Here is a 25484-nt window from a genome sequence, read left to right on the forward strand (position 1 = left end):
AGACTTCATGAAACAGATGAAGAGGAGGAGAGGTTGGTGTCTGGATAGCATTGAAGTTAGTCCTGTTTTTGGTCAACATCTAAACAACAAACATGCAGTGTTCCTTCTTTTCTAGAATACTAAACTATTCTAAGATATGTCAAAAACCCCCATTCAGTAAAGGAAGACATCTGATCTAATTTGGATTCTGCTGTCAGAAGTGTTAAAATGTCTAAAGACTTTTATCTTAGAGTAGAGGATAAAGAAGGAAGTTCTGCCCCAGTCTATACACAATCTTGTAGGGCAATAAAAAGAAAGAGGGGGGGGAAAAAAACAGGCAAATTTGGGAGAAGGCAGTATGATTTGTGGATATTTTGTCTCTAAGAAATAAAAGAAGAATTAGAAAGGCAGATTCAATGGCCAGGCATAGAAAAGATCAGAATGACATTAGTGGGTATCAGAAGGAGGGACTTCTAGTGTCTGGACTTGGATACTCTGGTCAGTTTGGCATAATCTCTGATAAAGCCTATGTTAGATCATTCCTTAAGGCCCACCCATTAACTGTCACCAAGTAAGACTAAATCAACTTTAGCAGCCCAGTCCAAGGAAATCTACCTTCTTCAGTCTAATAGATCTACCTCCCAAAGACACTGACCACATTGCCCCACTTGCTATTTTCAGATCTGAAGGCTTCAGCCTAAGGTGAGGGGTATCTTTATAAACTTCTGACTGCTGACCATTCCTCTGTAGTGTAGATGAAGGAAGTTATTCAATGTGAATGTATGATAAAAAGTAGATGGTCACCTCCTTGTAGACATCATCCTAAGTAGGGAGTGAATAGCCATTAAATGGGAGCTTTGTCATGAATAAGGAGATATTCTTAATTGAGCTGTGCCTTTGAAATCTCCTTTTTGCCCTCTGAAAACCCACTGGATTATAAAATCAGAAAAGACAAAGACTGTGACTTTTTTAGCCACCAACTTGCTTTCTCCCCCACATCTCAACATTGTACAATCCTAGCAAATTTTCGTTGAATGTTCTTTCTTTTAATATCCCTGTCATTCTTTAATGGTCTCCAAGTCTGTCTAGGGGGAAAATGAATTTTGAAGCTTAGTCTCTGAAAGTCAGGTGGAATTGACAAAACTTTGTTTTGCATTTACTTGCCTCATTTTAGTAAACTTCCTACCTTGAAGAAAATTACATACATTTAGACTGGTTAATGTACAAATCTTGAGTGCTTTTAATTCTCAGAGTTAGAAATACTTCTCATTGAAATATTCAGCTCTCAGCATAACTCATTTTAATTATTTTCCTGTCCAGTTTATGCCAAAAGATGCAGTTGAGTTTTGACAGTGTCTCTGTACTCTAATTAAACTCTTTAAATTTGCATTTCTTTTTATCAATCTTCGTTTATCCATAAAAGCCAAATTTGACCTTGATATGTAATAATAGGTAACAGCACATTGAGTTTCTAATCCCTATTCTCCCAGGGAATATTGCTTTATTACCTCTCCTTGTGTAGTATTAAAAGTTTCATAAACCTATCACAGCAGTGAAATCAACAGCCTAAGCTGGTTGGGTTCACCATGACTGGCACATGGCCTTGATCATACATTCAGTATATTTGTGCAGGGATGTTTCTCCAGGATTTCCTGAAAGGATTATGCAGTTGAGATCATGAGAGATAAAAAGATGTTTCCAAGACTCCATACTTAATTTAGGGCAGAATAAAGACCCCAGCCTCCCACTGGACTAGTAGTGGAATGTGTTATATGTTTGCTTCTTTTCTTGTTTGTTTTTTACTGAAGAAGGATAACATAAGGATATATGAAAAGACTTTTGGCATGTTTCTGGGATCATATTGCACTATGGTAGAGAAGTTCAGTGTACTATCCAGGTGGCAGGACAGTGGGTCTCTGAATGTGATAGATTGTGTGCCATGTTGAATAAGAGTCTGGGGCTTATGGTCAGGTTCAGTACAGTTCAGTTCAGTTGCTCAGTCGTGTCCGACTCTTTGTGACCCCATGAACCACAGCACACCAGACCTCCCTGTCGATCACCAACTGCCAGAGGCTACCCAAACCCACGTCCATTGAGTCAGTGATGCCATGCAACCTTCTTATCCTCTGTCATCCGCTTCTCCTCCTGCCTTCAGTCTTTGCCAGCATCAGGGTCTTTTCAAATGAGTCAGCTCTTCGTATCAGGTAGCCAAACTATTAGAGTTTCAGCTTCAACATCAGTCCTTCCAATGAACACCCAGGACTGGTCTCTTTTAGGATGGACTAGTTGGATCTCCTTGCAGTCCGAGGGACTCTCAAGAGTCTTCTCCAACACCACAGTTCAAAAGCATCAGTTCTTCAGTGCTCAGCTTTCTTTATAGTCCAACTCTCACATTCATACATGACCACTGGAAAAGCCATAGCCAAGACTAGATGGACCTTTGTTGGCAAAGGAATGTCTATGCTTTTTAATATGCTTTCTAGGTTGGTCATAACTTTCCTTCCAAGGATAAGCATCTTTTAATTTCATGGCTACAGTCACCATCTGCAGTGATTTTGGAGCACCCCAAATAAAGTCTGACACTGTTTCCACTGTTTCCCATCTATTTCCCATGAAGTGATGGGGCCAGATGCTATGATCTTCATTTTCTGAATGTTGAGCTTGAAGCCAACTTTTTCGCTCTCCTCTTTCACTTTCATCAAGAAGCTTTTGAGTTCCTCTTCACTTTCTCCAATAAGGGTGGAGTCATCTGCATATCTGAGGTTATTGATATTTCTCCCAGCAATCTGGATTCCAGCTTGTGCTTCCTCCAACCCAGCATTTCTCATGATGTACTCTGCATATGAGTTAAATAAGCAGGGTGATAATATACAGCCTTGATGTACTCCTTTTCCTATTTGGAACCAGTCTGTTGTTCCATGTCCAGTTCTAACTGTTGCTTCGTGACCTGCATACAGGTTTCTCAAGAGGCAGGTCAGGTGGTCTGGTATTCCCATCTCAGATCGAAATTTCAGCTATTCAGAATATTAAGCAGCTGTAGGATCTGGGGCAAATTGCTAACATCCTCATCCTCCAGGGTCCACACCTGAACTTTCTATGAAGATAAAAGAACGTAATACGTATGATGTGCTTAAAGTTAACTCTTCTTAATATTATTTGTTTACCTGACTACTGACAAAACTTATATGTGCCTTAAGTTGAAATCTGGGCTACTGCAATGGAACAGGACAAAATGATAACCGTTTTTCTCATTAATCTCTAGCTGGAACACACAACAAGCATATATATATGTGTGTGTGTATGTCTTTGCTAGTTTAGTTTTTACTAAATCAACCTGCCCATAGTAGGATTTTTTAACTTAGAAAGAAATCTTTAGCATGTATGTATGTCATAGTGTAGCACAGTAGTGGACTGGGTTGGGTACTCCTGAGGTTCCCCTTATAAAGACATTTACTAAGAAAGGTCAGTAATTTTACTTTGTGGTACATGGATTTAAGTCAATAACAGGAAAATGTTTTACTGTTTCCTACCCTGTTCTGCACTCATGCTTAATAATATCTCTCCCACCTTCTTTTTTATTATATCACTTCTCCTAAAGCCAGAGGTAAAAACTTTAGAAACTTTGCCTATGGACAGTCTAATTTATTTTGGAAAACATTGTTGTAGATTGTTATCTTCTTTATTTACTGCCATTTATGGCACAATGCACTGTTTGAAAAGAAGATCATTTCAGTAAGATCAGTCCATGGTTTTGCATGCTTTGTAGACAGAATACCCCAGTTACATTAATGCCTGACCTTAATTGGGCTGTAAGTCTTTTTGAACCAACTTCAATTCCATTTTTCTTTTTCTACCCCATCACATTTCCCCAAATGTTCTTCTGTATTTGTGATGACAAGCATATATTTCATGGAAGTAGCTCTGTGTAGCAGTGAAAACTCTCGTAGTGAGGTCAGCGCATGTTGAAACCCTATTCGACCATGAACTAGCTGCTGAGTGTTGGAAACTAGTCACCATTCTTCTGATCCTCAGTTCTTCTATATCTAAAAATAAGGGTAAAAAAAAAATAAAAAAAAATAAAAATAAGGGTAATAAGTCATCCCTTATGGGAGTTTGGTAAAGGCTGAATGACTTATTTGTCGACTAAACTGCCTAGCAGTGGTGGCAATTACTGAGTACCTATTTTCAAGACATTAGGCTCTGTGTTTTACTTGAGTTATCTCATTTAATCCTGGCATCAACCCTGAAAGGCAAGTACTATTATTATCCTCGTTTTACAGTTGAGAAAACTGATGTCCAAAGAAAGTAACTAATTCAAATAGCTTATAAGCCTTCCTCAGTGATCAGTGCAAAGAAATAGAGGAAAAGAACAAAATGGGAAAGACTAGAGATCTCTTCAAGAAAATTAGAGATACCAAGGAAACATTTCATGCAAAGATGGGCTCGATAAAGGACAGAAATGGTCTGGACCTAACAGAAGCAGAAGATATTAAGAAGAGGTGGCAAGAATACACGGAAGAACTGTACAAAAAAGATCTTCATGACCCAGATAATCATGATGAGCTGATCACTAATGTAGAGCCAGACGTCTTGGAAAGTGAAGTCAAGTGGGCCTTAGAAAGCATCACTACGAACAAAGCTAGTGGAGGTGATGGAATTCCAGTTGAGCTGTTTCAAATCCTTAAAGATGATGCTATGAAAGTGCTGCACTCAATATGCCAGCAAATTTGGAACACTCAGCAGTGGACACAGGACTGGAAAAGGTCAGTTTTCATTCCAATCCCAAAGAAAGGCAATGCCAAAGAATGCTCAAACTACCGCACAATTGCACTCATCTCACATGCTAGTAAAGTAATGCTCAAAATTCTCCAAGCCAGGCTTCAGCAATACATGAACTGTGAACTTCCAGATGTTCAAGCTGGTTTTAGAAAAGGCAGAGGAACCAGAGATCAAATTGCCAACATGAGCTGGATCATGGAAAAGCAAGAGAGTTCCAGAAAAACATCTATTTCTGCTTTATTGACTATTCCAAAGCTTTTGACTGTGTGGATCACAATAAACTGTGGAAAATTCTGAAAGAGATGGGAATACCAGACCACCTGACTTGCCTCTTGAGAAATCTGTATGCAGGTCAGGAAGCAACAGTTAGAACTGGATATGGAACAACAGACTGGTTCCAAATAGGAAAAGGAGTATGTCAAGGCTGTATGTTGTCACCCTGCTTATTTAACTTCTATGCAGAGTACATCATGAGAAACGCTGGACTGGAAGAAACACAAGCTGGAATCTAGATTGCCGGGAGAAATATCAATAACCTCAGATATGCAGACGACACCACCCTTATGGGAGAAAGTGAAGAGGAACTCAAAGCCTCTTGATGAAAGTGAAAGAGGAGAGCGAAAAAGTTGGCTTAAAGCTCAACATTCAGAAAACGAAGATCATGGCATCTGGTCCCATCACTTCATGGGAAATAGATGGGGAAACAGTGGAAACAGTGTCAGACTTTATTTTGGGGGGCTCCAAAATCACTGCAGATGGTGACTGCACCCATGAAATTAAAAGACACTTACTCCTTGGAAGAAAAGTTATGACCAACCTAGATAGCATATTCAAAAGCAGAGACGTTACTTTGCCGACTAAGGTCCGTCTAGTCAAGGCTATGGTTTTTCCTGTGGTCATGTATGGATGTGAGAGTTGGACTGTGAAGAAGGCTGAGTGCCGAAGAATTGATGCTTTTGAACTGTGGTTTTGGAGAAGACTCTTGAGAGTCCCTTGGACTTCAAGGAGATCCAACCAGTCCATTCTGAAGGAGATCAACCCTGGGATTTCTTCGGAAGGAATGATGCTCAAGCTGAAACTCCAGTATTTTGGCCACCTCATGAGAAGATTTGACTCATTGGAAAAGAGTCTGATGCTGGGAGGGATTGGGGCAGGAGGAGAAGGGGACGACCGAGAATGAGATGGCTGGATGACATCACGGACTCGAAGGATGTGAGTCTGAGTGAACTCTGGGAGATGGTGATGGACAGGGAGGCCTGGCGTGCTGCGATTCATGCAGTCACAAAGAGTCAGACAGGACTGAGCGACTGAACTGAACTGAACTGTAATTGATAGAGCCAGTACTTATGGGTCAGAAGTGAGGATCAGAACCTCATGGTTGGAATTTTACAGCACCTTGAAGTCAGGATCATAAGTTGTTCATCCTTGTATCTTGCCTTCTCATTTTGACCTCAGGAACCAAAGCTACATGTTGTTGTGTGTTGGATGAGTTCTCTCAGTATGAAGATTAAAGAATTATTTTCAAACATTTAGAGAAGACAGTAGAATGGGCCACCTTGCAAAGTAGAAGTTTCCTGTCTTTGAAAATGTTTAAGCTGCTGTTGGCTGACCTCTCAGGTCCTGTCCACATCTGAGGTTTTATAGTTCATTAATCTCCTTGGCATGTCCGCATTCTATAAGGTGCCTTTCCCTGCTGGAGGAGAGGGGAAGAGTACTTGTCTGTGGATTATGTGTTATACTATTCCATCTTCTCTCTTAAAAAGTAAAATCTCCTACATAGGATCTTACCAACCATTATTGTCTAAGCTTTATTAAACAATCAGATTCTTATTTCTACTCCTAATTTTAGTTTTGAGAGCCAGGTTCAGTTCCTTGCTAAAAGAGTATTGTAAGTATCATGTAGCAACATTATTAAGAAATGTATTATTCGGTATGAATGGAGCACTAGATGAATTTATGTGAATTATTCCATGTCTGAGAAGGAACCATTAGGTACTTTTTCTGAATAAAATTCTTTAAGGGAAGGGAATTGGAAAAAGTTTTTCCACCCCTTCTCAAAACCCTTGGCTTTGTCTGGGCAGCTAGCATGATGATTGCCCTCAAAATGAGATTACCACGGCACTTTCTAGGTATTCCAGATCTTTAGTTATTTCAAATGCCAGTGCCAAATGAAACATTTATGGAAAAGCTTACAATTAAGCCAAGTAAGTTGAAAATTTGTGCTTACATTGTGAAATGTCAAACATTAAATAGAAATACTATTTTTTTTTTTCTGGAGATAGGAATTCTCTTTGCCTAATTTTTCATGAGTCATCTTTTCTTTACTCATCTTTCTTATCCTTTGAAATTTCCTCTTCAGAGAATTAAAAAAGCTTTTTTCATCGTTTTTCTCTTCAATTCATAAGAGCTCCACTTTTAAGTGGGAGAAATAATGTTAGTTTTCCACAGGGATTGATTATAAATTCCTTCTCCATGTTGAATTACACTGGCCTCTAGTGGTTACCTGTCACAATTATGTTTCATATTGCTCTTGCTTTAACTTATTGTAACACTATACCATATATTGTAATAATTTTTGAGAATCAATTAAGCAGCACAATCAGATTTGTCAGGGGTTTGAAGTAGATTTCATCGTGAAATTGATTGTACTGTATGTACCTTGTGCATCTGTGAAGATAACCACTTGGAACTACAACATAAAACTCCTGTTCTCATACCTGCCTGTTCTCACACACAGGAACTGGAATTCCTGGTCTCACACCTGCCTGGCAGACATTATGCTTGTCCCAGCTTGCTGATAATAACTTTGGAGAACTAGATGACATGGTGTGAAAGGAAACCTTCCTGATCACACTGTGAAGCAGAAGTGTTAGCTTACTGTGGGCACACAAGAAATGGGAGATGACCTTAACTAGTCTTGAGCTGCTCTGAAGACTCTCTCAGGGTTTCTGGACTGAAAACTTGGAGGTGATTTTTTTTGTTTCAAAGTAATCTTAAAAATGAAATTTTAAAAGAGGTACTTCAAGGCATTTAAAAGAATGTGTCTGCCTATCCAAGGAGCTGCTTTCACTTGGATACAACATTAATAATTGTTAACCAGATTTAAGACTACCCTTTGGATTGAGCACATAGGAAAATAACACATTCAGGAAATAAATGCACTGAGGGACTGTGTGAGATGAGTGAGGTGGGCTTCCACAAAGGGACTTTTGTTCAGATGTTTCAGAGAATAAAGAGTAGTTACAGGTTTAGGGTAGAGAAAAGCAAGCACTATCAGGAAAGCAAATGCTTATCAAACTTGTGTGGATTTGGGTAATAAGCGTGCATGTCTGGCCTTTCCAGGTACTGTTCACTTCCTAAAAAGCTACATGGATCTTGTGTGATTTGAGAACTACTATTCCTTCCCTATATATTTTTTCTTTTTTGTAAAGCTATGCTATACCTACTCCCTTGGGGTGCATTTTATTGTTGACTATTAATTGCTCAATGGTGCAGTTTATTTACTTGATAAAAAAAAAGAATAAAGTAACTTTTGGAATAAATGTGAAGCCACTACTTGAAACTAGGCCATTGGAGTTTCAGGGAAGTTAAACATTATCTTTTGGCTAAGGCTGCAGACCTACGTTTTTACTTTTTAACCATCTTTTCTGGTTTGTCTCCCTGCCACTTGTGTTCCTTTAGACAGACTGGGAGGCCGCATGGGGATTCAGACTTACTGAACCTATCTTTCATTACGCTGAAAATAAGAATTGCAAGTCACCTTCTAGACGTGTCTTCCTTAGTTTTTGTTTGCAGCTAATAAACCAGATGAAGTCATTTCAGTGCTGAGAAGTTCGTTTTCACCTGCAGGCTATCATTTGTCATTTATAATAGACGGAACCTAAGATAACAAAGCTTTTGGCTTGTTTTCATTTTCCTGCCTTTACCTTGAGTGTAGATTCAGACAGTTAATGAACAGTAATTTCAGATATCTAGGTGTTAGCCATCTCTCAGGAAGAGCAAGAGAAAAAACTGTTTGAAAATATTCATTAAATGGCTTAAACTGAGAGCGTTCAGATATTTTTCTATTATTTTATTGTTTAAGTCATGTCCATGAAAGATGTTATAGAGGAAAAGTATACAAAAATTAAGCTTCCAGTTTTAGAAGTTTCAGCCTCAAAAGGATTTTCTCAAATTCAAGCTGAATTCATCAAAATAAGATGTTCTTATAAGTCTTACTAGGAATTAACTACTCACAGTTTAATTTACAGAGACATTGAGAAAGAGAGTGTGGATAGAGGGTACAAAATCCATAAGAGAGAGTATAAGAACCTGGGGCAAGTCTGAGATGAAGACTTTCTTGACACGATCAGAGACTTTTGTGGAGGGACCCATCCACTCAAGACAACCTCTCTGGGAGGGGCCTGAATGAGTAGAAACACCTCGACTACCCTCTCCTCCTGCCAAGACTTCCCAGTGTCAGCAGAGAAAGGAGTCCATTGATGTAGCCCCTGGAGTCAGCCTTCTAGGACCCAGAGGAACAGGGTGGGAGCCTGGATACATCCCAAGGGACATCGTTTGACTGTTGAGTATGTGCTTCAGGTAGAATATTCTGAATCCTTTTGTCAACAGCTGGAGAAATCCATTGAGGTCTACAAAAGGTTAACCAGAGATGGGAGAGTTCAGACTTACTGAACCTATCTTTTATTACACTGAAAATAAGAATTGCAAGTCACCTTGCAATTAGACATTGAGATGCAAAGAGTTTGGTTAAATTTCTTTCTTTTCAAGCTGTGCGGAGTGCTTTGCCAATGTAGTGTCTAATTTGCTCCAGACATGGTATTCTGACATTTGCTGAACAGCTAAATAAACAAATCAGGCTTCCACACAACAGATTACAGTGAGGTCAGACAGTGGTATCAGCAATTTTAAAATATGGTCTACAGCAGAGCATATTTTTGATGACAGTGACAGCTGATGCTGCTAGTTGACATAGATTGAATTCTATAGATTTTCCTCTTTTCCTGAGTTTAAATCTTACTAGGCACCTGTCCTACCCAGACATTTCAGAAGAACTCTATTTCAAATGGGATATTGATTTTTAATTGGTACCTTTTTTGGAGTTTTTGTTAACTTATATGTTTTGCCTGAATTGATTAAAGTTTTGATGCCAAAGAATATTATCTTCAGTGAGAGTTTTGGAGATTAAGATTGTGGGTGTAAGATTTGGTGTTGGAGGTCATTTTACTGGATGAATAAAGGGTGGAATTTTAGGAGATGAATTGGAAACTTGTTCTTACAAAGAAACTTAGCAGTAAACTGATTTTCACAAATATACTGATGAGATCTGTTATAAAAAGAAGCATATGTATATGTTTTAAAAATTATATTATTTAAAACAATTTAAACATGAATTTTAGTGTATGATAAATGCCTGGTCACTTATTGAGATCTTAACTGGAAACTTACGTTACTACTTTTCCTAGTCACGTATTTTTTCATTAGGGGTTTTTGATAAGAATGTTTGTCAGCTCTTTGTTTTTCAGAAAACTAAATGATCAAGTAGGTTTGAACAGATGTATGAGGCATCACAGAAGCATTATATGCCACCTTCATCTTACACAGACTTGTTATTTACAGAAACAGTGGGTTTTGCTATTAACTAAATTTATCTTCATTTCTCTGTGGTGTGAAGTGCGAATCTGTGTGGTCCTAAGTTTTGGCTCTGTCTGCTTAGCTAACTTTTTTTTTTTTAATTTAATTGATGTCAGTCATGAATAAAAGCAAAGAAATCGTCCATAGAAGTATTTTTTCCCTTTTCTGTAGGAATAGTTACCCTGTGGAAATGATAATATTGCAACAGTAGATAGAGAGACATCCTGTTTATAGATTAATAAATGAGTCCTTCACCAAGTTGCCAATTTTATGGGTGTTCTCTATATTAACTCTCCAACTAATAATGATGGACTATACATATTCACATTTATCAACGTGACATAAGTTTGAGATGATTGGCAAAATACTGCTAAGAAAGAATGTGCCAATAAATATTCTTAATCTGCATCAATGTAGCTTCCATTACAAATAAAATATAGATATTGCATTATAAGCAGTAATCATCCTGCCTCGAAAGCAATTATCTGTTAAGCTGGGAAGGCAGTTTTATAACCAAAATATTTCTTAACAGTCTATTTTAATAGCGTATTTCTTAAGTGAGCTCACTCTCTCTCTTTCCTTAAGTCTTTTGAAGCTTCATGGTAAAATCATAGGACCAAAATCTCCTTGCTCTGTTTTTTTTTTTTTTTCTTTTTCTTTTAGTTTCAAATGGCTCTGTGGCCAAATTACACATCATAGTAGTTTTTACAAGAGCTATTTTAAATGCAGGACTCTGAAAAAGAACCTTACATTTGCCATTGTAAATGTTCAAGTGGTTTTTGTAATCCTGGCGATGGTTCTGATTCTCAGTTCAAAAGGATTTGTAAAATGTCTCTGTAAAAGATAAAAAGTGTCTGTCTGTGCTATTCCCTCAAATCTCTGTGTTCTTCAGTCCTTTTAACTTGTCTCCTGTGCCTGCTTATAATGCCAACCAGTATTTCCATCTTTAGATTTTTCCTTCTGCTGAAAATCCTGTTAATAGTTGAGTTCAACACCACCACTATGTTTACTGGTAACTGGGGAAACATTTGTGTCCCACCCTTGCACTGGCCAAAGTAATCATGGTTGCTGTTCTTAATTATAAAAGCCTTCCAGTTTTGCAGATTCATGCAAATATGATCTAAATAGTGCAATGATTAGCATCTTTGTGGAGAAGGACCCTAAATTCCTATGCCACCTAACACCCCAATATATTAGCTCTTAAATACTTACCTTGACAGTTTTCTGGGGGTCAAATTTTCAGCCTTTTGACACTTTTGCAATAAATGACTGAAGTTGGGTATTCTAAGTTAGAACACACATACTCTGCTAAAGTTTCCCTAAGAGTGAACTCATACTATTTGACCAGACCATTGTTTTTTCATGGAGCATTACATAAGCCTAATGCTTCATAGACCACACTTTAGAGCACTTTGACTTAAAGAAATAGGTACTTGTCCTGGGAGCAAGAATAACTTCATATGATTCATTATGGAGAGTATCTTTTAACTTATTAAACCAATATTAATAATGGAAGGTGCTTTGGTCCTCTGTAGTGCTGGAAGTCCATATTCAATTAAAAAAAAATTAATATATCTAAACATGCACAGTTAATGAGATTGTGAGTGATCATGCTGAATCTGAATTGGGTTTTCTGATTGATTATTTTCTTTGTATTAAGTAAAAGCCATTAAAAGAGAACATTGTTGACAGACTAAATCTTTAAGTGTTAATTATCAAAATATCAAAATATGTATTAGGTAACTAAGTGTAAAGTTAGGGAAACATATCTCTAACATGCTTGTGCCTCTTTCCCCCACTGCCATAGCAGAAATCTCTCTGAATAGGTCACAGATCCCTCTAAACCAGGACGTGGCTCCATCGTTAGTCTCAATGCAGCACTTTGAATAGTCACTCAAACATAGTTACCATACCTCCCACCAGCCATTCCACGGTCTGATATTTAAAATCGGTGTCTTCAGTGATGTCTCTAATGGCATGATTCTCTATTAGAATATTCTTGGTCATAAAAATAGAAATAATAGTATTAGCAAAAGGATAAATTTCAGTGCATCAGAAAGGGAAAAAGGGTGGCTTACCAGTCTACAGAGAGGAGTCTTGTAGGGATATCTACCCCAGTTCAGGAGGGACTGTGGATTTTGAACTCACTGTAATAACATCATGACCCCTCTGCAGTCTTAAGTAGGAATTGCAAACCACAAACTCTGGACAACTCTTTCGTCAAAACAGGGATCTTGTTGGGTTGTGAAGAACCAAAATCACTGGTCTGTGAAACTATAAAAAATATCTTACTCTGATCCATTTTAATTGAGCAGTGAGATTTGAAAGCAAGGAGTAGTTGGCCACCAGAATTTAGAACTCAAGACTGTCCTTGAAACTTGGAAATAAGATCAAAATAGAACTGGGATTCTTGATTAATCGTGAAAGTGACTAGTTATAGAAAGACTGTTGAAGGGAGTGGAAACACCATGGACTTTGAAGTAAGACTGAGTTGGTCCAAATCCTGACTCCACTGCTTAATAGCTGTGTGCCCTTGGACAACTTATTTAAGCTCCTTGAGTCTCAGTTTACATGCCAGGGAAGGTTATAGTGCATCTCTTTTAGCACCTAGGAAAATTAACGTGCAATAAATGCTAAGCCTCCATACCATTTTACTTATCCTAGTGAGGAGCAGCTCACAGGATACATGTATGGTGATTTAGACACATTTTCCTTCTTTCATCCCGGGTGATCTTAGAGGTCAAGCTTAAGGGAAACTTCGTTTTCCAACCAAGCATTGCTCATCCGTCATATATCATTTCCATGCTATCAGTTTTGGGATAACAGATAGATACTCCAAAATTGTGGGGGAGAATGGTCAGATATTTATCTTGATCACTTAAAAATGCTGAAAAGTTGTTTGGGATTTAAATGTTTACTTTAAATTCTGAGCTCTTCAGGCCGATTGTTTACTCACTAATAGTATTTCTTCCTTGCTACTGCTGCTAAGTCACTTCAGTTGTGTCCGACTCTGTGCGACCCCATGGACTGCAGCCCACCAGGCTCCCCCGTCCCTGGGATTCTCCAGGCAAGAACACTGGAGTGGGCTGCCATTTCCTTCTCCAATGCATGAAAGTGAAAAGTGAAAGTCAAGTTGCTTAGTTGTGCCCGACTCTTAGTGACCCCATGGACTGCAGCCCACCAGGGTCCTCCGTCCATGGGATTTAGAAGAAACTAAAAGGGCAGGGTGGGTGGGCGTTTGTCAAGAAATACTGTTGTTCTCATGTCATGTATAAGTTTGGAATCATTTACTTTATTTAACCCAAGGATCCTAGAGCTTGATTTTGTACAAAAGAAAATAATGTCAAACTTCAGGAACAAATCAAAAGTAAAACAGCAAGCTGTGGAAGCTCACTCAGATTTCAGCAAAAGGCAGACCTCGTCCCAGCTGAACTGATCTGTCTGCCTATTTGTAAGATTACAACAAATCCCAGGATTGAATGCCTCACCTGAATCACTTCCCTATTGACTGAATCCATTCAGACTCCTCTCTAATTTAGCAGAGTGTTTTTATTAAAGCCAGGCATACAAACATCAATTATCCAAGCTGCATCTAATTTCCTTCATCATTTATTTTCCTTCTTTGGCTGCCAATGGATTAGAAGACATGATTAGAATTCAGCAGGAAAATAAAAACAACAAGAAAAAAAGAGAAAAACAGTTCGAGAAAAACAGATGCTTAAACAAGAGCAACAACATTCAGAATTAAAACAAGTTGTGATTAAAAGAAAGTCCTTATCTTCTCTAATGTAAACACACTTGCTTGATTTTTATCAGCAGTGCCTACTGCACTGGGACTGAATTAGCAGTGTGAACTGGAAGAAGCAGACAGAACCCAGTAGTGGTGCTTACTATGCTTAATGTATACACTACAGTGTGTTCTAAATGCAGTATAGTATTTAAGTGTCTGTAATAATCATTGCAAACTGGATGGCTTATTGCCGAAGTCTCTTCTGTTTGTTCACTTCTAGCCGATGTCAGGAAGAGAAAAAGAACAAAGGCATTCAGGTCATTTTATGAACTTGTTAAAGGTACAGGTTTGTTTCATATGAGTGATATTGATGTTGGAATGGATACATTTATTTAATTAGCCATTGCTACAGCCTAGATAGCATATTAAAAAGCAGAGACATTACTTTGCCAACAAAGGTCCGTCTAGTCAAGGCTATGGTTTTTCCAGTGGTCATGTATGGATGTGAGAGTTGGACTGTGAAGAAAGCTGAATGCCAAAGAATTGATGCTTTTGAACTGTGGTGTTGGAGAAGACTCTTGAGAGTCCCTTGGACTGCAAGGAGATCCAACTAGTCCATCCTAAAGGAGATCAGTCCTGGGTGTTCATTGGAAGGGATGATGCTAAAGCTGAAACTCCAGTACTTTGGCCACCTCATGCAAAGAGTTGACTCATTGGAAAAGACCCTGATGTTGGGAGGGATTGGGGGCAGAAGGGGAAGGGGACGACAGAGGATGAGATGGCTAGATGGCATCACCAACTTGATGGACATGAGATTGGGTAAACTCTAGGAGTTGGTGATGGACAGAGAGGCCTGGTGTACTGCTATTCATGGGGTCACAAAGAGTCAGACACAACTGAGCAACTGAACTGAACAGCCTAGATGCATTAATGCTGTTGATAAGAACAATAAAATGGTACAGCAAAGGAAGAGATCTTAAACTCTGAAAAGTCACTCTGAGAGAAATACAATATGATTTAGAAAAAGAAAAAGAAAAGGAGAGGTGGTTGCAGTGAATCTGAGAATAACCATCAATCAAATTGTGTCTGTTTCAAGGGGTGGCAAACTATGACCCATGGGCCAAATCTGGCCTCCCACTTATTTTTTGTGAATCAAGTTTTATGGAAACATGTGAAGTGAAGTGAAGTGAAGTTGCTCAGTTATGTCTGACTCTTTGCAACCCCATGGACTGTAGCCTACCAGGCTCCCCTGTTCATAGGATTTTCCAGGCAATAGTACTGGAGTGGATTGCCATTTCCTTCTCCAGCAGATCTTCCTGACCCAGGGATCAAACCCGGGTCTCCCGAATTGTAGACAGACACTTTACCGTCTGAGCCACCAGGTGCCGGGAGCCAGCCCGGGAGATCCCACCCATGACAGGGTCATGCAGAGAGGCCTGATGGGCAAGGCGAGTCAGGCCTCAGGGGTTCCCCCTTGAATTTCCTGAGCATGTACCCCAAAAACCAGAGTTGGCCTGATTTTATTGTACTGTGCTTTTCCACTCTTCTGACACTCTCTGGAAAAAGTTAACTTAGGGCTTCAGTCTTCTGCATTTGAAAGGAATGTTTCAGCTCAAACCCTCTCTGATGGCTCTCTAACTTGCCTAACAGGTTCCCCCAGACTTTTTACAATTTGTGAATTGCTTACAGCCCCCTAACCAGGAGAGGCACAAAGCTTAAATCATCTTAAAGATACAAAGCCTTTTTTAAAGAGCTAAAAATTATATTGGTGACAGGTTTTCACTGTTGACTCAATGACTGCTGCCAGGCCTCCATATTCTTTATCTTTTAGGCACCTGAGGGATATAGGAATATAGTAGTTTTGATGTTAGCAATGCTAGACTTTTGAGTTAATTACTTTTCTCTTTATAAATCACTAAACTCCTTTTACTTGTTATAAATTGTTGTATCCTTGCTATGTAAGAATGTAACTTTATTTAGTGCTTTCTGAGAGTGGCACCAGACTTTGGGAAGAACAACATTTTTGACATAAATAAGTCTTCTGGTTGACAAACCCTTATAAGAAAAGGGCTGTAAAATGTTAATTGGCCTTCTGGCTGGAAGATGATGTAAATCACCTAAGACTTGTGTATACAACTAAGTATGCAGAGAAAAAGCCTGGTCTCGATAAGAGTCAGGGCTGCTGACACTGCATAATTTTGTATTACCCATTGATATCTATGTACAATTAAAAAGTATAAAAGGCCTTCTGAACAATAGGGGATGGGCAAGTCGCTGGACTGGTTTCCCCGTGTCTCCTCTTTACTCTATTTTCTAGCTGAATTCCCATCTGGGGCATGGAGGCTCGCCATGTCTACTTACTTGCCCTGGCTTCTGAGATCCGTGAGAGAGGGAGCCCAAGGCAGGGCACCTTCTGATATTCAAACAGACGCCGGTAGCCTAACGTAGATGGTGCAGACTTCTTGTCCTGAAGTTTTTTTGGCTTTCCACGTAAACCAAGTTATTCAGCCTCTTTTCTCCACTAAATTTTCCTACTGTACTATTTCTTCTTAATTTATTTTATATTTCTAATTAAATAAATAAGCTTTCCTCACCTACGCCGTTCACCCTTCGAGTTTCCCTGGATCCACTGGGGCTAGACCCCAGCAACCAGGGAAGAGGAAACGTAGTTGCTTATTTATTTACATATTGTCTAGGACTGCTTTAATGCTACAACAGCAGACTTGAGTAACTGAAACAGAGACTGGCCCTCAAAGCCTAAAATATTTACTAACTAGCCCTTATCCCAGGTGTCCATAGTGTATGTAAAGAATCCACCTGCCAGTGCAGGAGATGCAGGTTTGATCTCTGACTTGGGAAGATCCCCTGGATAAGAAAATGGCAGCCCACTCCAGTATTCTTTCCTGGAAATTCCATGGACAGAGGAGCCTGGTGGGCTGTAGTCCACGGGGTCACAAAGAGTCAGACACGACTGAGTGCACACACCATACTAGTTCTTACCAGAACAAGTGTGCTAACCTCTGGTGTATGTCAGCAGTGCCCCTAAGATCACCCAGCTGTTGCAGACAGCTCTACATGTGATATGGTGAGAAAGAGCCTCATTGACACTGTAACTCCTTAATAGCTAAGAAACGCTAAACTCTCAACCTCAGTCTATCCATGAAACAGAGGTTCTAAAACCCATCTTATAAACTTAATGTGAGGGCACTGTGGATGCTGAATAATGATAGTTCCCTTCCCAACCTCCCTGAAGTCTGCATAGACATATGGAGATGAAAGGCCTTTCAAAACTCATGACATTTGCTCTGTAAGACTCTGATTTGGTTCCTGCAGCTGTAGTCTATCTCGTTTCCCACTGCTTCACATTGGAACTCCCAGCCTCCAGAGACTCCTCCAGGTTCTGTTCAGTTTTTCAATGGCATCAAGTTCTGTCCTGCCCCCTTGACCTTTGCCCTTAGTGTTCTCTGGTCTTGAAGTACTAACTCCTCATTCTCTCATCTACCTGTCCTCTTCTAGACTGTCCTTCAGATACTGTGCTAAATCTCACTGCGTGAGGCCCTCCCTCAGCATGCAGTGTGTAACAGGAACCTGTCCTATGATCTCAGAGTACCCAGTCTGCCTCGCCTTCATGACTGATAATCAGTGTTTATAATTTAAGATATACATGTAGAATATTTCTGGTCTGTGGTGTAAAAATCTTTCTTGTCGAACTAGCTACCAACCACACTTTTTGGTTAAAGAGTACCTAGCACAGAACAGGCTCTCAAGAATATAATTTTCATTCAGCAATCTGTGAGTAGTTACCTTTCATTAAAAGGAGCCAGGATAATCTTAAAGAAAAAACAACTGGAGTTTTGATTCTGATGACATACTGGGTGCATAATTTGGTACAAGTCACTTTACATCTCTGAGCCTCCCTTTTCTCATATGTAAAATGTGATAGATAATATTTACCTCACATGTTTATGGCAGAATCAGGTCTGATAATGAATGAGACAGTACTAAGCATAGTATGTATTGTGGGACCTCAATGGGTTCACTGGCTCCAAAAGACATTTGACAGTAAAGGTGCAGCTCCAGTGATTCTCCAGAACTTTGGTACTCTCAGTTTTCTTATCTGTAAAATGAAGATAAAAATTGTGTCCATCTGATATACTACTTATGTGTTTAGTGTATTAATATAAGTAAAATAGAATACTGCCTACTATGACCTGCTAAATAACTAATTGCTGTTTTGGTTTCTAAATCATATCTGACTCTTTCAAAACCCCATAAACTATAACCCACCACACTCCTTTGTGCATGGGATTTCCCAGGCAAGAATACTGGAATGGGTTGACATTTCCTTCTCCAGGGGATCTTCCCAAGCCAAGGATCAAACCTGCATCTCCTGCATTGGCAGTTGGATTCTTTGCACTGAGGCACCAGGGAAGCCCTTAAATACTTAGTAACGTTAACTATTGCTGTATTTGAGATTATTATTAATATTTTGATTCTTAAAGATTTTGAACATTTTCCTGGGGAAAGTGTACATTCTAACAAAATTTTATAAATAGTTGCAAAGAGTTCACAATTCCCCTGAAATTTACCCTATGCTTTTAAACCAGTCAATCCTAAGGAAGATCAGTCCTGAACTTTCATTGGAAGGACTGATGCTGAAGCTGAAACTCCAATACTTTGGCTACCTGATGCAAAGAACTGACTGATTAGAAAAGACCCTGATGCTGGGAAAGATTGCAGGAGGAGAAGGGGACAACAGAGGAGGTTGGATGGCATCACCAACTCAATGGACATGAGTTTGAGCAAGCTGTGGGATTTGGTGATGGACAAGGAAGCCTGGAGTGCTGCAGTGCATGGGGTCACAAAGAGTCAAACAAGACTGAGCGACTGAAGTGAACTGATCTGTATATACTGTACATTACCTTTTGCTGTTATCTGCCTATGAGGGCAAATTCTAAAGGATAGGACTTACCTAAAATTATGTCAAAGAATTTCTGTGTGTGTGAACTTATCTGATTGAGATTACCTAGTGTTCATTGTTGTTTAGTCGCCAAGTCGAGTCCTACCCTTCCGCAACCCCATGGATGGTAGCCCACCAGGCTTCTCTGTCTATGAGATTTCCTAGGCAGAAACACTGCACTGGGTTGCCATTTCCTTCTCCAGGGGATTTTCCTGACCCAGGGATTGAACCTGCATCTCCTGTGTTGGCAGGCAGGTTCTTCACCACTGAGCCACCAGGGAAGCCCCACTGTTCAATTCTCAAAGTGATTACATCCCCCCAAAAGGGTTTTATTTGTAAATTTTGTTTCAGGTTGAGAATTTGTTAAATGCCAAAGCTGTAGCTTTTCTTCTTTTGAAGTTCATTCTTTACATTTAATTGTGGATTGAAATCTGCAGCTGGAGTGTATTTTGCAAAGCCAAACACATGCAAACATTTGAAAAATCTGCATTTGCACTTCCTGGCCACCTGCACAGCAGCCAACAGCTGCTACAGACCCCTCATTGGGAGTGGCTGTCTGTGGTCCAGGGATCTGTGCAGTTGATCTGACACCATAACCTCCTCACTAGATGATCTTTACTTTTATGAAACAGTAAATAGCAACCCTTGTAATCCTCCCCCCGAGAATTTAGAAAAGCCTACTTCTGAAAGCACTTAGGAATCTTGGGGAGAGTTTCGAATTCATGAAAAGGCCTAGTGCCAACTTTAAAAACATTCCCTTTGCCAGAGGGGAAAAAATACTATTAAAAGTTTCTGTTGGTATTGTCATGGAGCAGCAGTTAGGGGTTATAATAATAAATGAACACGTGAGGCACACATTGCAGATTTGACATGCTTTATAAATGCAAAATAATGATGATATCACAAGGCTTTCATTTTCAGACTCTCTTAATTTCATTCTCAGTTTGAGATTGCAGATTATAGTAGAAATCAGCCCAAAGTGAAAGCTTAAATCAGATTTCCATTAAAGTGCTTGACTACAGAAAATTAGTTTGTAGGAGGAGACAACCACATCATTTCTGGTGGTGTGGGGTCTTTCTGTCACCCTTGTGGTGATTTCATTGTGGTGCCCATGGTACACCATGTTTCCCAAACAACCCTGTGTCCCTGAGCTAAGCGGCCTGTTCACTTCTGTGTCTTGCTGTTCTTCTTATAAAAATATTAACTGCTTTGTTAGTATCACTCATACTCTTTCTCTCCTTCTCTTTCTCTCACATACGCATTCTGTCATGCTCTCTCTCTCACTGGTTGTCTTTCTTAGTGTCTCTCATGCTCCCACATGGTTGTTCTATATTTCTCATCTCACATTTGCTCACATATTCACACTTCTCTCTTTCCCATCACTCCCCTTTTCACCCCAAGGGAGACTTTCAAGGCTTGTCTTCATCTAGCTCTGGGAAAGAAAGGAATAAGCCAAAAGAGCCAAGTTCCCATCCCTGGCCTCTGGTGCCTTCCAGTCTACCTCACCTACATTTTCTCAGGTTATTTCCGCATTCAGCCTGTAGGTCCTAAGTGAACCAGGTTGCATACCAGCTCTGCCTTCATCCTGGTTGCCCTCTGTTACCTGAGTTGCTGCTCTCTCTTTTTCTTTGTCACCTGGAACAACACAGCTTCCAAAAGGCCCCTCTTGCTACAATAGTCTGCACCACTGGTGGTGCCCTGGTCTTAGCTCCATGAGACTATGGAGGCAGGACTGCAGTTGACAGTTTACTAGTCTGATTCTCAAACTCCTCTTTGTTCTTTGAGTACAGTGATGACGCCTTACTCATCTCCATATCCCAAGGACTTAACTCTGTTGTGTCTAATATAAGGGAGATGACCATTAAGTGTCTGTTGAAATTAATTTATTCCAGTCTTTAAACTATTATTTATTAGGTGATTACACTATGTCATGGATCACATTAGATCCTTATTTAAAAAAAAAAAAAAAAAGGCAAAAAACTCCTGTTGTAGAGGAGCACGGAGGTGGCCTGCCCTGAGTGTTGTGCCTAGGGCATGGAGATGCGGGGTGGATTTACTACACTTGAGAACAGCTATTCTTTCAGCACACCTAACAAGCCACCTATTCCCCCACCTTTCGAAAAGAGGACTTTTCTGAGGGTTCAATACTGGTTGAAGTGGTTGACTCACTTTTAGGTACAAGTTGTTTTATGAAGAGTATCTGTTTTTATTTGTCAGATGCTAATTAAACACAATGAGAGACTGATGTGAGAGATTCAAAGGAATTTATACTGTATGAGGCAATAGCAGCGTCACAGCTCATATCTGATACTGACTCCAGGGTATATATATATACTGAGTAGAACTGAATCACAGGGCCAGATGCATCTTCCTGCCTCTAGTCCCCCACTCCTGCCACTGTGGGTGACTTTACGTATGTTCGTGGTATGTGGTGTGACTACTCTCTAGAATGATTATACGGTTTTAGATGGATTAAACAGAATAATTCACCATAACTTGATGATAGAGGAAAGCTTCACTGAGAATTTGTTGACATCTGAATTCATCCTTAAAGAATGTAGAAGTTGGACCATGGCAGAGATGTACATGGGCCAGTGTGTGCTTTTCTAGAAAGCTTAGTTCTTCTACAGAAACTGAGTAAGCCTCAGCTGTTCCTGAGTTTCTCTTTTGGACCCTGTGGAGTCATTATTGCTCTTAAGTGTATTTTTCTTCCATTGTTCTGGCAAACTTCTCTCCATCCCACAGCTATTTGGAAACTACTGCTGTACCAAGCCTCAATACTAACAGCATTTAATAGCCATCATTAGAAAGCAAACTTCTGCTTACCAGTCAGCCTGCTGTGAATAGTAATGGGAGATTTCTTTTTTGGGAGTAGCCCCAATCTCTTAATTGGTTTGAAAAATATTGCTCATTTATTTTATTCTTAAAACATTACCTTTTTGCTGAACTTTAATAAGTTCAGTTTTCTATCACATTCAAATTCAACATAGCTGCAGTCTGCTGAAAGGTTTCCTTCTTGTACATGCTGTCTGGGTAACCTGTCCACTTTCACCATTGCTTATATCAGTAAATGCATGTATAAATATCCGTAAAGTACCTTGCATGCCCAGTCGCTTCACGTCTGACTCATTGTGACCCTATAGACTGTAGCCCGCCAGGCTCCTGTCCATGGGATTCTGCAGGCAAGAATAGTGGAGTGGGTTGCCATGCCCTCCTCCAGGGGATCTTCCCAACCTAGGGATTGAACCTGGGTCTTCTGTGTTTCTAGTACCACAGGTGGATTTTTAACCTCTGAGCCACCCGGGAGGTCCCATAAAGTACTTTATAGGCATGTAATAAGCATGTCATGTGTCTTATCTCATTTAGGCCTTTCAGTAACTTTATGGACTAGGTACTATTATTCCCATTTCATAGGTGAGAAAGCCGTATTCAAGATTCTAGCTCTAGGAGCTGGCATGAATGAAGTATCCACAGGCCACCCAGAAGCTGACTTGGAGCCTCACCTCTGCTGCTCATTAGCTGTGTAACATTGGGACAAATTGTGTGGGTTTTCTGAATGGCTTTATCTGGTATAGAGGGTTAATCCTCACTGTACTTACTGTACACACTGCGAGTATCAAAATTAAAAATGAAAGTTCATGTAATGGCACTTTTAAAGCAGTTGAGTCCTGAACAAATGTGAGGTGTTCTTTTCTCATATGTTTTGTGTAGTTAATTCAGCATATTGGAATAAATGGAATTTTAAAATGGCATGCAGCACACACATATATGCTTCGCAATTAGTGTGGGAGAATTTAATTGTCACTCCATTGTTGGAATTTTGATGCCTCCAGCTTGATGAATAGCCATGATCTGTGGGTGTTATCAATTAATCTAGGTAATGAATTCTCTTCATTATCTCGTTCTTCATGTTAATTATACAGGATTTTCTTAAACCTATTTATCAAGTCAGGGCAAGTACAGTTTTTTGGGGGGGGGGCCCACGTGCCTTTGAATATGGAATATGTACAAACAGGTTAGCATGATGAGTTTAAATTTACATTTCAGAAAAATTCTAGTCAGTAGCATGTAGTGTAAACTTGTATCTCTTTATTGGGAGGGTCTGTTTTTAATTAAAAAGGTCATTCATTATCTAAGATTATTAAGCTACCTATGAATTTTAAGTATTAATATATACTTCTGGCTTATCAAAGAAGTATTAAGGAGGCATAGAAAAATTTGAATTTTTACCTGTTAAATAATGTCACTAGTTTTAAAAGGTACCATGACAGGTAAAAATTCAAGTATAAACTATAAAGGGAAAAGTTACAAGTACATGAATTTTTTAAAAATATAAATTTATTCATTTTAATTAGAGGTTAATTACTTTACAGTATTGTATTGGTTTTGCTGTACAAAACATGAATCCACCACAGGTATACATGTGTTCCCCATCCTGAACCCCCCACTCTCCTCCCTCCCCGTACCATCCCTCTGGGTCGTCCCAGTGCACCAGCCCCAAGCATCCAGTATCACGCATCAAACCTGGACTGGTGATTTGTTTCATATATGATATTATACATGTTTCAATGCCATTCTCCCAAATCATCCCACCTCTCCCTCTCCCACAGAGTCCAAAACACTGTTCGATACATCTGTGTCTCTTTTGCTATCTTGCATACAGGGTTATCATTACATCTTTCTAAGTTCCATATATATGTGTTAGTATACTGTATTGGTGTTTTTCTTTCTGGCTTACTTCACTCTGTATAATCGGCTCCAGTTTCATCCACCTCGTTAGAACTGATTCAAATGTATTCTTTTTAATGGCTGAGTAATACTCCATTGTGTATATGTACCACAGCTTTCTTATCCATTCATCTGCTGATGGACATCTAGGTTGTTTCCATGTCCTGGCTATTATAAACAGTGCTGCAATGAACATTGGGGTACACGTGTCTCTTTCAATTCTGGTTTCCTTGGTGAGTATGCCCAGCAGTGGAATTGCTGGGTCATAGGCAGTTCTATTTCCAGTTTTTAAGGAATCTCCACACTGTTCTCCATAGTGGCTGTGCTAGTTTGCATTCCCACCAACAGTGTAAGAGGGTTCCCTTCTCTCCACACCCTCTCCAGCATTTATTGCTTGTAGACTTTTGGATCACAGCCATTCTGACTGGCTTGAAATGGTACCTCATTGTGGTTTTGATTTGCATTTCTCTGATAATGAGTGATGTTGAGCATCTTTCCATGTGTTTGTTAGCTATCTGTATGTCTTCTTTGGAGAAATATCTATTTAGTTCTTTGGCCCATTTTTTGATTGGGTCGCTTATTTTTCCTGGAATTGAGCTGCAGGAGTTGCTTGAAGTACATGAAATTTTAAATGACACTACTTGTAATATAACAGTACCAGACAGCAATATAAGACAAAGCAGAAGACAGTATATAAGAAATAAGTGGCTTATTCATTTTGAATTCAGAGAAGTGATTGATAAGATAATTTGGGTTAATATGTTAATGTTATTTAGTGATATTTATTAATTAAGTACTCAATTTTAACTTTCTTAACATCTTGGTCCTTTTATTGTGTTCTTTTTTTTTTTTTTTTTAAGACAGCATTATTTTAATTATCTTTGTTAATTAGCCAGTTACTTGAGGGAATGCTGACTGTCAGCATTTTGATGAGCACCTTCCTATTTTGATTTCAGGTTGAAGCCATCCTAGTCAATATTTTTGGTGGAATTGTCAACTGTGCCATCATTGCCAATGGGATCACCAAAGCCTGCCGAGAGCTGGAACTCAAGGTGCCACTGGTGGTCCGGCTTGAAGGTAAGTTACCACAGATGTCCACAGTGCCAGGACATCCTTCTTCAGGATCAGGTGACCAGCATGTTCTGCATTCACAGACTTCCTGAGACAACATAAGGAAACACTGGGTTACATAAGATGACACAAATGCAGTACAGCAGTACCTCTCTGAACTTCTAATCTGGTTTGCAGCTCTCCAAGAAGAGCGTATGTTATAAGTATCCAAATTTTCCAAACATATTCCAGAGTGGAACCCTTTTATTATGAATCATATCATGAGTTGGTATTCTGGGGAAAACACTCTGAGAAATGCTGCTCCAAGAATTTTTCATCATGAGACAGCAGAGGTTCTGAAACTTTTTCATCTAATACTTAATTGATGAATAAATTAATTTGGTAATAAAAATAACTACTTGGAAAATTTTAAGTACTTATTTTTAAGTAATAATTTAATTTTTATATTATATATTATATATATATATATATACTATATAGTTATAAAGAATAACTATGTCTTTTAAATTTTAGTAATAATAGCAGTATCACTTTATGGTTTTACAAATCCCTTTAATATCTAGCTTAATAATTGCTTCTGTATCAGAACTTTTGCAATATGTT

The 25484-nt window shown here is 39.2% G+C and overlaps 1 protein-coding gene across 1 annotated transcript in view; it reads left to right on the top strand.

Moving 5' to 3' along the window:
- Nucleotides 1-25484, top strand: part of SUCLG2 (succinate-CoA ligase GDP-forming subunit beta) — a 296024-nt gene that overhangs the window by 241447 nt on the left and 29093 nt on the right. Inside the window, exon 10 of the mRNA XM_004018340.5 lies at nt 24767-24887. Within this exon, the coding sequence (XP_004018389.3) occupies nt 24767-24887 (121 nt within the window). The remainder of the gene's footprint in view (nt 1-24766; nt 24888-25484) is intronic.

The sequence above is a fragment of the Ovis aries genome, chromosome 19 (assembly GCF_016772045.2).
Source record: "Ovis aries strain OAR_USU_Benz2616 breed Rambouillet chromosome 19, ARS-UI_Ramb_v3.0, whole genome shotgun sequence".
NCBI lineage: Eukaryota > Metazoa > Chordata > Mammalia > Artiodactyla > Bovidae > Ovis > Ovis aries.